This window comes from Carcharodon carcharias, chromosome 4, assembly GCF_017639515.1.
Source record: "Carcharodon carcharias isolate sCarCar2 chromosome 4, sCarCar2.pri, whole genome shotgun sequence".
Classification (NCBI taxonomy): Eukaryota; Metazoa; Chordata; class Chondrichthyes; order Lamniformes; family Lamnidae; genus Carcharodon; species Carcharodon carcharias.
Genome location: NC_054470.1, coordinates 202,461,974 through 202,476,219, shown reverse-complemented (window position 1 = coordinate 202,476,219; position 14,246 = coordinate 202,461,974). Strand labels below are relative to the sequence as shown.

Genomic DNA, 14,246 nt, shown 5'->3' with positions numbered 1-14,246 from the left:
GTAGGCCATTCGGCCCCTCAGGCCTGCCCCACCATTCAACAAGACCATAACTGATCTACTCCAAGCCTCAACTCCTCTTTCGTGCCAGCTCCTCATAGCCCTCAAAAATCTATCTACCTCCTCTTTAAATACTTTCTGTGATCTAGCCTCCACAACTCTCTGGAATAGAGAATTCCAGACATTCACTACCCTCGGAGAGAAGAAGTTCCCTCACATCTCAGTTTTAAATGAGTGTCCCCTTATTCTGTAACTATGTCCCGTAGTTCGAGATTCCCCCACTAGTGGACACATCTTCTCAACATCTGCCCTGTCAAGCCCCCTCAGAATCTTGTACGTTTCAGTAAGATCACCCCTCATTCTTCTAAACTCTAATGAATAAAGGCCTAACTTGTGTAGCCATTTTCGATAAGTCAACCCCTTCATCCCAGGAATCAGCCTAGTGAATGTCTTTTGAACTGCTTCCAATGTCAGTATATCCTTTTTTAAATATGAGGACTAAAACTGTACACAGTACTCCAAGTGCAGCCTCACCAACACCCTGTACAGTTGTAACAAGACTTCCCTATTTTTAAACTCCAATCCCCTAGCAATACAGGCCAAAATTCCATTTCCCTTCTTAATTACTTGCTGTACCTGCATGATAGCTTTTTGTGTTTCATGCACAAGAACACCCAGATTCTTCTGTGCTGCACTTGTTTGGAGTCTCTCTTCATTTAAATAATAGTCTGCTTTTTGATTCTTCTTACCAAAGTGCATGACCTCACACTTTCCTACATTAAACTCCATCTGCCAGGTTATTGCCCTCTTACTCAACCTGTCCAGTGTATTTGTCCCTGTTTCTGTTTCTCCGAGCTCTGTGTTGATTGTGATGTCACCCCCAGCCCAGGTGAGGTGGGTGTACATGGTGACCTTCACAGTTCAGTAACCACAAAATTAAATACTGCTTCACTTTACAAAATTCTCTTTAGAATCTAAACTGACATATAAATAGCAGTCTAAATTGTCATTCTGCCCTAAAGCAGGTAGACATGATTCTGATGACATGCTGTGTTAATGTACCAGAAGCTTGACAATCTTGGGCCTCATCAAAATAAATGTAAGGATCTGAAACTGGGATTGATACAGATCAAGGTGTTGGCTCATTGTCGCCTGTTTTATTACCTTGTAAAGTCTGGGGGTGAATTCCCGATTTGTCAGCAAGAGATTGCTTAAAGAAGGATTTTACAAATCTCTACTACATCCTTGGTTCCCCTGAACCATCCTGTTTCAAATCTAACAGGATGTGGCCACACTGTTGGAGGCAGTGGCAGAGTGATATCACTGGATAATACCACAATGGTATTACCACCAGAGACCCAGGGTAATGCTCTGGGACCTGGGTTCAAAACCTGCCATGGCAGACGATGGAATTTGAGTTCGATAAAAATCCGCAATTAAAAGTCTAATGCTGACCATGAAACCATTGCCGATTGTCGTTTAAACCCATCTGGTTCAATAATGTTCTTTAGGGAAGGAAATCTGCTGTCCTTACTGGTCTGACCATGTGACTCCAGACCCACAGCAATGTGGTTGACTCTTCACTGCCCTCTGAAATGGCCCAGCAAGACAGTCAGTTGTATCAAACCACTTACGAAATCAATAAAAAGGAATGAAACCAGGCAGACCACCCGGCATTGCCCTAGGAACCAAAAACGACAATGACAATCTCAGCCCTGTCAGCCCTGCAAAATCCTCCTTACTAACATCTGGGGGCTAGTGCCAAAACTGGGAGAGCGTCTCACAGACTAGTCAAGCAACAGCCTGACATAGTCATCCTCATGGAATCATACCTTACAGACAATGTCCCAGACACCATCATCACCATCCCCGGGTATGTCCCTGGGTATATCCCTTACAGATAGTGTCCCAGACACCATCATCACCATCCCCGGGTATGTCCCTGGGTATATCCCTTACAGATAGTGTCCCAGACACCACCATCACCGTCCCTGGGTATGTCCCTGGGTATATCCCTTACAGATAGTGTCCCAGACACCACCATCACCATCCCTGGGTATGCCCCTGGGTATATCCCTTACAGACAATGTCCCAGACACCATCATCACCATCCCCGGGTATGTCCCTGGGTATATCCCTTACAGATAGTGTCCCAGACACCACCATCACCATCCCTGGGTATGTCCCTGGGTATATCCCTTACAGATAATGTCCCAGAGACCACCATCACTGTCCCTGGGTATGTCCCTGGGTATATCCCTTACAGATAATGTCCCAGACACCACCATCACCATCCCTGGGTATGTCCCTGGGTATATCCCTTACAGATAGTGTCCCACACACCACCATCACCATCCCTGGGTATGTCCCTGGGTATATCCCTTACAGATAGTGTCCCAGACACCACCATCACCATCCCTGGGTATGTCCCTGGGTATATCCCTTACAGATAGTGTCCCAGACACCATCATCACCATCCCCGGGTATGTCCCTGGGTATATCCCTTACAGATAGTGTCCCAGACACCACCATCACCGTCCCTGGGTATACCCTGTCCCACTGACTGGACAGACCCAGCAGAGGTGGTGACACAGTGGTATACAGTCAGGAGGGAGTTTCCCTGGGAGTCCTCAACATCAACTCCAGACCCCATGAAGTCTCATGGCATCAGGTCAAACATGGACAAGGAAGCCTCCTGCTGATGACCACGTCCCGCCCTCCCTCAGCTGATGAATCAGTGCTTCCTCCATGTTAAACACCACTTGGAGGAAGCACTGAGGGTGGCGAGGGTGCAGAATGTACTCTGGGTGGGGGACTTCAATGTCCATCACCAAGAGTGGCTCTTAGTAACAACACTACTGACTGAGCTGGTGGACTCCTATAGGACGCTCTCTCCATCTGTTTTCATGCAGGAGAAGCTGGTTCACAACAGCAGGGAGGGGTCCAGACTGGGGGTGGAGTGACCCACATTCTGTCCCTCACTCACATTGAGGAGCAGCCATCGTGCTTACTGGTGAGGACATGGACTGTGCCTCGGTGATGGTGAGATTGGCAGTGAACACCCTCACGAGGATCCTGCACCACTTCATCCCTCTTTCAACACAACTGTGAGTGCTCTTTCCTGCTCCTGACTCTACTGCCAGGCACTAATTATCCCTACTTTGGTTCACAGGGAGCTCTGCCTGTGACACCCTCAGCCAGCCAGTCCCTCAGCTCCATCCAGGTCCTCACCTCCAGCCAAGAGGACACCTCCTCCATTGAAGTACTGGAAATAAGCAGCCTGGGTGACCCATCACAGCGCTTACCCACACCCTGCACCAGCGCAGAGACATACACCTCAGTGGGACCTAGATCTAGATCTCAGGTTCACAATCTGGTGGTCACCACACGGATACATGTCCGCAGCAGGAAGAGGCAGGTCCAGCCGAGCTCCCCGACACTCGGAGTTCTGCTGGGGAAGAGGCATCTGTGAGGTCCGAGGGAACATCACACAGAGCTGTTGGAAGCCCTCAACAGAGTGACACACAAGTGGGAGGAGTGCGCCTGGCTGCTCTCTGATGAAGTGGTGCCCACACATGCCGATATGGAGGTCCCCATGGGGAGAATGCCGGATGGTCCAGCAGAACATGGAGATGCACGCAGACCCACACTCCATCGCGGGAGCCATGGGTGAGTTTCTGCAGTGGCAACACGAGAGGGAAACAGGGCACCTCAACGTCCCTCCAGGTGCTCCTTCCCCTCAAGGAGTCAGGCCGGGACCCTCGGGCACCTGAAGGGAGGAGGAGCGGTAGCAGGACAGGCCTGGGTCACTCACTCAGGGATCTCTCAGCCTCCGAGTCCCCTTTGCCTGTGACCCCTCAACCTCATCCTCTGTCACTGCTGAGGGAGCAGCTGACCCACAGGAGGTCAGCTGAAGCAAGCTGGGGCCCTCGAGGCCTCGACTCTCCACAGGCCACATGCTGAAGGCATCAGAGGCAACAGGGCTGACCAGTGCACAGGCTGTCTCCACCCCTGCTGCGGATGTCAGGGCAGCGCCTAGAAGAAATGGTCAGCCTAGAAAAGTTAAGAAATTCTGATCACAAGTGGTTGCACAGGTGAACACATTTTGTCACTTTATAATCTGGAAATATATTTACTTTCACTGAATAAAGTGTAATGGTGTCTCTCAGCTTCATTGACAGGCTTCACGAGTCCTCCCACTGCGTTTCCTCCTGCCGGCCTGACTAGCAGTTCAGCTGTACCCAGTCGGACCACGAGTGATTCTGGAGGGAGGAGTGTGTGTGTGGCAGGGCCGTATGGAGCCTCGTGCAAGCCTCTCCCACGAACGCGGAGCCTTCATCCCTCACACTCATCTCACTGTCCCGAGCATTTTCGATGCTGCTTGCTGGGGTTCACTTTCAGTTGTCCAGCTGAGCTGACCTGTATCTCCACCCACTGATCACACTCCCATGCAGCATCTGTGCCTGTCTAACAAGAGGCTCCGCTCATTTTTGAGTTGAGAAAAATGGTAGTTGTCACGTTTCTGCTCAGCTTGGCCGTCCTTTCCCCTCCCCCAGTCGCCCATGTCCTTTCCCCATCACTGTCGACCCCCCCAGCATCACCTTCCACCTCCTCACCGTCACTTGCCATTCCGAACCCTTGTCTCCCCAGGTTGTCCAGGTGAACGTGTACGTTCCCATCCCCATCCCCATCCCCATTCACACTGACCACCCCAAACTCCTCCTCCTCATCCCCAGGGTCCGAGTCTGCCTCCATCTGTCCCCAACAACCACCCTCACCGTCCCTGCTACATTACCATCACACCCTCATCCTCCCACCCATCTGGCTCAATCTTCCCCCTCTCATACTCCCCATTCCCTCACACCCACCCTCAGTTCACTCCCCAGAAGGCAGTCATCGACTCCACAGACCCCTCCCTTGCATGTTCACCTGGACATTCCCCACTTACTCCCTCCTGCACCCTTACTCCTCCTCCCCTCTGAACTTCTTCCTCCCCCCAGGGTCACCCTCGCCCTGCACTCCTTTCACCCTCCAAATACCTCCCTCCCCCCTCAAATTCCTTCCTCCCCGCCAAAGTACTTTGTCCGTCCAAAGCCCTTCCTCCCTTGGCCTTCCTTTCCCCCACCGAACCTGTTCCCTTACAACTCCCTCCCCACGTACACCTACCTCCCCATTTCTCACATTTACCCCCGTCACAGCCTCCTTCCCCATACTCCCTCCCTCCTCCTTCCAACCTCCGCCCCTGATACCTTCAATACCCCCCCCTCCCAAAATCATCCCTCCGATACCTTTATCCCTTTCCTCCCAACCTCACTGAAGCAGACCCTCAACAGTGACCTCCCGCCTTCCTGAGCTGCTCCGTGGTGGAGCTGTGTCCATGAGATTCCACCCAGCAGGTGATGCAGGTGTCCCTCCAGGGCCCGGTAGCTGTTGGGCTCCAGCATCTTCTGCTCCTCGGATGTCCGTGATCCGAGCAAGCTCCAGACGGTAAGTCCTGACTCCTGCACGTCACGCTTGTCCAGATGTGTTCTGGGCCGAAATATTTTCCTGCCAGGGTAACGGTGAATCTGGAGTGGCAGACGATTCCAGTGGGATCTTACTTTGCATCCCATTAGCTGGATGCAAATCAGATTCACGCCAGCCTCCAGCGGGATGGATGTTCCACCATGGTGGACACCATCAGATGATCCCACTGGACATTCATGGCAGTGTGAAACTGATTTTTGGCCTTCTCACCGTACTGTCCAACCTGCCCACCATGATGCCCGACGCCAGCCAAGCCAGAAAATTCCGGACAAAGTCCCACCTTCAGATTGAGGATACCCTCCATCGGGTTGTGTGGCATTACCACCGTGCTAAATGGGATAGTTTTCAAACAGATCTAGCAACTCCAGACTGGGCATCCATGAGGTGCTGTGGGCCATCAGCAGCAGCAGAATTGTACTCGAACACAATCTGTAACCTCATGGCCCAGCATATCTCCCACTCTACCATTACCATTAAGCCAGGGGATCAACCCTTGTTCAATGAAGAGTGCAGGAGGGCATGCCAGGAGCAGCACCAGACACACCTAAAAATGAGGTGTCAACCTGGTGAAGCTATAAGGACCTCAGCACATCAGTACAAGAGATAAGGCTGAAGCATTTGCTACAATCTTCAGCCAGAAATGTCGACTGGATGATCCATCTCAGCCTCCTCCAGAGGTCCCCAGCATCACAGATGCCAGTCTTCAGCCAATTCTATTCACTCTACGTGATATCATGAAATGGCTGGGAGTGGTATCTGAGCCAGCCTGCTGACTGCTGTCCTGTTGGCCTCGATGACCTTGGCGGACGTCCTCTGGCCCATGGAGCCTGTGCTGGCCCCACCTGGGAGGGAGCTGCCAGTTCCAGAGCTGGCATCTCTCCAGTCGTCGCAGCCTCACTGGGTGCTACGGTCACTGGGAGAGGGGCGGATGAGCTGCTGCCCTCATCTGCAGTGCCCTGAGAGGAGCCTGCAGAGATGATAGGCAGATGCTGCGCCAACATGAGGTCACCTTGGACCTCCCTGCTCACTGTGGATGGATGGGCACTGAGCTGGGAAACTTGGAGCCCGGACCATATCCCACACTGGCACTGACAAGCTGAGGTCAATGCCTATGTGAGGGCTTGCTAGTACCCTCAGGAGGACCTGACTGGTCTCCTGGAGGAGCCTCTCCACAGAGTCGCCACTCTCTCCATGGAGGACCCGTGGCACTCGGACATGTGTCTCAATGCATAGGTGATTGTTCATGTAGACTCCGCCACCACAGAGGCCAAACAAAGTATCTCCTCCAGATGCTCCTGCACACTCGGCTGCATTTCCTGTGCTTGCTGAGTCGCGGACGACTCCAGAGGCACATCGTCAGGCACCGACTGAGCATGTGCCTGGTCCCCTGCAGTCCTCTGACTGCTGGCGCCATGGGCACTCTCTGTCTCTGCCAGCTCCTCCAGCGAATGTGAAGTGCCCTCACCGCTGTGCCCTGGGTCACTATCCAATGTTGCAGTGCCCACTGAGGTGTTAGTATCTGCGCTGGTGCCTGCCTCACAGAAATGGTGTGACACTGGTGACACTTGAGGACCCTCAGGTGTAAGAGGGGGCATCTGCTGCTCCTCCTCCTGGCCTGATGATGCTGAAATGAACAACAAGGACAGTGGATCAGTTAGTGTGCACACAGTGACACACTTCATCCCTTTCCCCCTGGCTCATTATGCGCTCAACCTTCCAGAACCAATGGCCTAGCAAGTTGCAACAATAACTGATTTAACAATCAATGTTGGGAGGACAATGCTGACCTCACTGTTGGCCTGAAATACCTGGCTGTGGCACCACAGCCTCACCGACACCAGTAGGCCAGGGTGCATGGCACCTCTCCAGCTCAAGGGCCTCGTACTCAGAGCGGCTTAACATGGAGAGCTGTGCCTGGCCACCTCCAGTCCTCACACGCTCGGCCACGTTCTGCGCATTCTTCTCCTGTAAATGAGAGAAGAGTATTGATTAGGGCAAATTGCACATGGACTCACTTTGCACACGGCCCACCCCAACCAGAGTGGGACATGTCAGGGCTCCAGTGCCTCCTCAACCCCGCTGCTGCCAAATACTCACACAAAGATACGAAGCCTGTTGCCCATCCACCCCACCCCCCCGCCTTGGTCACATGCTGCCTACATCACATTAGGCACCACATGGTATTTCCTCCCATAGCAAGGAGGCACAAGCACGTGGAGCGCAGAGGGCAGCAGATGGTTTGGTGCCAACGCCACCTTGAAGCTCCCCTCCCAGCATCTCATCACCCTGACTAGGACATGTCCTGGAGTTCCAGCACTGTGCCTCGGTGCAGCTCCTCCAGGTTGCCCCCAAAACAGTCATGTGGGACTAAGATCAACACATGCTGTGGGGGCAGATTCATCTCCTCATGACCTACTCAGGCTGACCTCAGCATGGACACTATCTGCTGGCCCACCCAGCAAAGGAAACATACCGTCAATCATTTTCTGTTTTTACTTCAGTTGTACAGGGCACTGGTGAGACCACATCTGGAGTAGTGTGTACAGCACTGGTCTCCTTATTTAAAGAAAGGTGTAAATGCATCAGAAGCAGTTCAGAGAAGGTTTACCTGGGTAATACCTGGAATGGACGGGTTGTCTTATGAGGAAAGGTTGGACAGGTTAGGCTTGTATTCACTGGAGTTTAGAAGAGTAAGAGGCGACTTGATTGAAACCATTAAGATCCTGAGGGGTCTTGACAGGGTGGATGTGAAGAGGATGTTTCCTCTTGTGGGAGAATCTAGAACTAGGGGTCACTGTTGAAAATAAGGGGTCGCCCGTTTAAAACAGAGATGAGGAGAATTATTTTCTCTCATGAGGGTCATGAGTCTTTGGAACTCTTCCTCAAAAAGCTGTGGAAGCAGAGTCTTTAAATATTTTCAAGGCAGAGGTGGACAGATTTTTAATAACAAGGGGGTGAAAGGTTATCGGGGGTAGGCGGGAAGTTACATTCAGTTTAGCCATGATCTTATTGAATGGCGGAGCAGGCTCGAGGGGCTGAGTGGCCGACTCCTGCTCTTAATTCATATGTTTATTTGTATGCATCAGGACGCCCAGATCCCTCTGTACCTCAGAGTTCCACAATCCCTCTCTATTTAAATAACATTTTGCTTTTCTATTCAAATTGGCCAAGTTCACATTTTCCTACATTATACTCCATCTGTCAAATTTTTGGCCACTTACTTAACCTACATCCCTTTGTAGACTCCTTATGTCCTCTTCACAACTTACTTTCCTACCTACCTTTGTGTCATCGGCAAATTTAGCAACCAGACCTTCTCTCCCTTCACCCATAATCATTGATGTAGATTGTAAATAGTTGAGGCCCCTGCACTGATCTATGTGGCATTCCACCTGTTACAGGTTACCAACCTGAAAATGACCCATTTATGTCTACCCTCTGTTTCTGGCAGCTAACCAATCCTCGATCCATGCTAATATTTTACCCCCTACATCATGAGATCTTATTTTGTGTAGTGACCTTTGAAGTGTTACCTTATAGAATGCCTTTTGGAAATCTAAGTGCAGCACATCCACAGGTTCCCCTTTATCCACCCAGCTTGTTAGTTCCTCAAAGACTCTAATAAATTAGTTAAACACAATTTCCCTTTCACAAACAATATTGACTCTCCCTGATTGTATTAAGATTTTCGAAATGCCCTGTTTTTACCACGTCATGGACTTATGCATTTTCCCTGTGACAGATGTTAGGCTAACTGCCCTGTAGTTTCCTGGGGTGGAATTTTATGCCGATGCGATTTTATGTTCCCGCTGAAATGAATGGAGTTTTGAACAACAAGCCACATTTTATGGCTGCCCCTGGGCTGTAAAATTCCTCTGCTGCTTTCTGAGCTGTGTGAATGCCCCAGGGTGGGACTTGAACCCAGGGCCTTTGGTTCAGAGGGATGAGCACTTACCAACTGAGCTTCTCACCTTCACACTTTGACCCATTACTCTCCACCTCTTTGTCTAAGTTGTTGATTATAACCAAAGTTTGTGTTCTCCGTGAATGTTCATTATCTTCTGTTATTTTTACAGGTGGAACTTGAAAAATGCCTTAAGCAAGATAATTTCACAATTACAGTGAGTTTATCTCTTGAATTTTAAACCTGATCAGCTGGACTGAGGCAGTGTGAGGGTCTGAATGACGGCAGTGGTGTTCAGGGGGAAGGGTAGAGATGGAGGACACGGGAGTGGGGAAATGGGTTTGAGTGCAGGGCAATGGTTATGAGGGTGGAGGGGAGTTTGGGTGGGTGGGAGGGTGACAGTGGGTGCAGGTGACAGTGGATGGGGGTTGACAGTGGGTGGAGGGGTCAGGGTGAAATTAGGGGATGACAGTGGGGGTCAGGCTGATGGTTGGTGGGGGATGACTGAGGGTGACGGTGAGTGAAGGGTGATGGTGAGTGAGGGGTCAGGGTGGTTGGGGGGTGACGGCGGTGAGGGGGGGTGAGGGTGGGTGGGGGGTGACGGGCGTGGGTGGGTGGGTGAAGGGGGGTGACGGGGATGAGGGGTGAGGGTGGGTGAAGGTGGGTGAGGGGGGGTGATGGTGGGTGAGGAGGGGTGGGAGGGGTGTGGGGGGGTGAGGAGGGGTGGGATGGGGGGAGTAGGGGGTGAGGGGGTGTGAGGGGGGGGGGTCAGCCCCACCCACTGCTCGGAAGTGATTCTCTTCCTTGTCCTGTATCGGCTTCCTCTGATCCTCCACAGTCTCGTCCTGGATTCACTTGCAATTCCCAGACATCCCAAAATCCTCAAACAGACCCAAATTAACAAGTACAGAACTTGAGTATTGCTGAAAAAGAGACATCTCGAAGCTTCCCTCCCATGGTCTACCACAAGTGTACCTTCACTGCTCAATATACTCCTTGGGATTCTTACAGCTCCACACGCTGTAGGATTGGCCTTATCGGCAATCTCATAAATACAGCCTGAGCCATTTGTTCACCATGCAAGCCTGAAATAGGGAACATCAAAGGCATCCTGCGGGATAATGGCCACCCTGATCAGATCATTCTGCACAGTATATCACACCAACCCTTGAACGAGCCCAAGGCCGTCACTTTCAGCCCTGAAAAGTGCCCAGTCTACCCCAGATTACCCAGGAAGGGTAAGGTATCTCAAAACTTGGAGCAACAGATGAAGCTAGCTGTATCACGGTGCTACTGTGCAGTAGCAACAGGAGTGGTGTTGCTCACTCATAAGAAGATGCTGTCAAGTCACAAAGACGTTCTGCCTATCACACAAATGAGTAACGTGGTGTATGAGTTTCAGTGCCAGTGTGATGCTGGGTATGGAGGCCATTCATTCCAAAGAATGGCGGATCGTATCAAACAGCATGTCCCTTTCTCTGTTCAGTGAAGTATTCAATGAACAGCATGACACTAGGAAGTTCTGAGGAACAAAGGGACCTTGGCGTGTGTGTCCATAGATCTCTGAAGGCGGAGGGGCATGTTAGTGAGGTGGTGAAAAAGGCATATGGGACACTTGCCTTTATCAATTGAGGCATAGATTACAAAAGTAGGGAGGTTATGTTGGAGTTGTATAGAACCTTGGTGAGGCCACAGCTGGAGTACTGTGTGCAGTTCTGGTCGCCACATTATAGGAAGGATGTGATTGCACTGGAGGGGGTGCAGAGGAGATTCACCAGGATGTTGCCTGGGATGAAACATTTAAGTTATGAAGAGAGGTTGGATAGACTTGGGTTGTTTTGGTTGGAGCAGAGAAGACTGAGGGGTGACCTGATCGAGGTGTACAAGATTATGAGGGGCATGGACAGGGTGGATAGGGAGTAGCTGTTCCCCTTAGTTGAAGGGTCAGTCACAAGGGGGCATAAGTTCAAGGTGAGGGGCAGGAGGTTTAGGGGGGATGTGAGGAAAAATGTTTTTTACCCAGAGGGTGGTGATGGTCTGGAAGGCACTGCCTGGGAGGGTGGTGGAGGGGAGTTGCCTCACATCCTTTAAAAAGTACCTGGATGAGCACTTGGCATCTCATAACATTCAAGGCTATGGGCCAAGTGCTGGTAAATGGGATTAGGTAGGTAGGTCAGGTGTTTCTCATGTGTCAGTGCAGACTTGATGGGCTGAAGGGCATCTTCTGCACTATGTGATTCTGTGACCCTGGTCAGAACAGTCAAGGTACAGACTTTACCCAAGCCGCCCATGCTTGCAAATGTCAAAACAGAGTGTCCAACATTAGGTGTGATTCTGCGATTGGACAGCATTTGCTAAATAATCCTCAGTGTGCTAAGAATTACACTGACAACCACTTTAAGATTGTTAGGCTCACAGTGTGGTCCATTTGCATGTCCTGGAAGCTAATATATTAATACACAGGGCCCTGTTCTTTGCAGACAGAAAGAACATGTACACACATTGCACCTGTTTCAGCTGAACAAAATTAAGTGACAGCCATTCGCTGACTCATTCCTCAGGGCAATGCCTTGACCAACCAGGGTCAAGCTGTGTGGGTTAAATTTCAAACAATGCTTAGCACTTAAATGTCAGTCACCATCACTGGTCAATTCTCCATGGCAACGCCTCTACCAATCATAGTCCACTTGCCACTCTCTTCCCATACAGTATAAATTTTTGTTTCCTCCTTATATTGTTATTCTTGTGAAGTGTCCTGATGAGTGCAAGATGAAAAGCTTCAACATGTCTCTTTTTTCAGCAACACTCAAGATGTCCTTTGATAATTTTGCCATGATATTTACTGGGAATTTCACTTCCAGTGAGATTTTTTATCACATTCTTAATTTTTCTTACAGGGTCCTATGAAAGATGGAGAAATTAAAATCAATGTTAAAAATTATCGCATTTAACATCGCAAATCACCAAACGCCAACTGCAAAATGCCTGCTCGGGACCAGCTAGTGCTATAATTGGTGGAAATGCAAAACTGCTGGCTTCAAACTGAACCCTTCCTGGAGACAGAGAGAAAGAGACAGACTGAGAGGGAGAAAGAGACAGACAGAGATAGACTGAGAGGGGGAGACTGAGAAAGAGAGGGGGAGACAGAGACAGGGAGACTGAGAGAGGGAGACTGAGAGAGATAGATTGAGAGAGAGACAGACAGAGAGAGAGGGGAGGCTGAGAGAGAGACAGAGATTGAGAGAGAAAGAGATGGTGCGAGATTGATAGAGAGAGAGGCTGAGGGATAGAGACAGAGAGAGAGAAAGAGACATAAAGAGACTGAGAGAGACAGAGACTGAGACAAAGGAAGACGGACAGAGAGAGAGAGAGAGAGAGAGAGAGACAGACAGAGAAAGAGGCTGGGAGAGAGACAGAGAGAGAGACTGAGGGAGAGGCACACAGAGAGGTAAAGGGAGAGAGAGATAGAGTCAGAGCGAGACAGGGAGAGAGACGGATAGACAGAGGGAGAGAGACAGAGACAGAGATGAAGAGAGGGAGAGAGAAAGGGAGACAGAGAGAGAGAGAGACAGACAGAAAGAGACAGAGACAAATAGAGAGCAAGGGACAGAGAGAGAGAAACAGAAAAAGACAGAGAGCGAGGGACAGAGAGAGAGAGATGGAAAGAGACAGAGACAAAGAGAGAGCGAGGGACAGAGAGAGAGACAGAAAGAGGCAGAGACAAAGAGAGAGCGAGGGACAGAGAGAGGCAGAGACAAAGAGAGAGCGAGGGACAGAGAGAGAGAGACAGAAAGGGACAGAGACAAATAGAGAGTGACATACAGAGGGATGGAGAGACAGTGAGTGAGAGGGACAGAGAGATTAACTGGGTGATTGCTGTGGACAGGGAGAGCAAATAATATGTTTCAGCTGCAAAAGGTCCATTGTTTTAATCTGAATAAAAAGCTTCATTTCTCATTGGTGCTGGTGTTACTGTCCCTGTGTGATAGAGAGATCTGGTAGCTGATTCAACAAGGGCTGATAGCCTGGATAGGGAAGGAATCCAACAGGCTGGATATGGGAACCTAGCAAACAGGAGCAGGAGGAGGCCATTCGGCCCTTTGAGTCCATTCCACCATTCAATGATCTCATGGCTGATCTTCCACTTTAACACCATTTTCCTGCACTTTCCCCATGTCCCTTGATGTTTTTAATATCTAGAAATCTATGATTTCTGTCTTGTACATACTCAATGACTGATCCTCCTCAGCCTCTGGGGTAGAGAATTCCAAAGATTCACCACCCTCTGAGTGAAGAAATTCCTCCTCATCTCAGTCCTAATTGGCCTCCCCTTATTCTGAGACTGTGTCCCCTGGTTCTGGACCAGCTCCCCCGAGCCAGGGGGAACATTCTTCCTGCATCTACCCTGTTGAACCCTGTAAGAATTTTATATGTTTGAATGAGATCACCTCTCGTTCTTCTAAACTCCAGAGAATAAAGGCCCAATCTATTTAATCTCTACTCATAGGACAATCCCTCCATCCCAGGAATCAGTCTGGCGCACCTCTGCTCTACTCCCTCTCTGACAAGCGTATCTTTCCTAAGTTAAAGAGATCAAAACTGTACACAATACTCCAGGTGCGGTCTCACCAAGGCTTTGTACAATTGCAGCAAGACATCTTTACTCCTGCACTCAAATCCCCTCGTGATGAAGGCCAACACACCATTTACCTTCCTATTTGCCTGCTGTACCTGCGTGTTAGCTTTCAGTCACTCATGAACAAGGACACCCAGGTCCCTTTGGACATCAACATTTCACATACAATCATATAAATTAGGA

At 50.1% G+C, this 14,246-nt stretch overlaps 1 protein-coding gene across 1 annotated transcript in view; it reads left to right on the top strand.

Annotated features, from left to right (window-relative positions):
* LOC121276836 (ribonuclease MC-like) overlaps positions 1–12,542 on the top strand; it is a 116,787-nt gene extending 104,245 nt beyond the window's left edge. Inside the window, exons 8-9 of the mRNA XM_041185380.1 lie at positions 9,600–9,644; positions 12,325–12,542. Coding sequence (XP_041041314.1) covers positions 9,600–9,644; positions 12,325–12,378 — 99 coding nt within the window. The 3' untranslated portion in view covers positions 12,379–12,542. The remainder of the gene's footprint in view (positions 1–9,599; positions 9,645–12,324) is intronic.
* Positions 12,543–14,246: the final 1,704 nt, after the last annotated feature.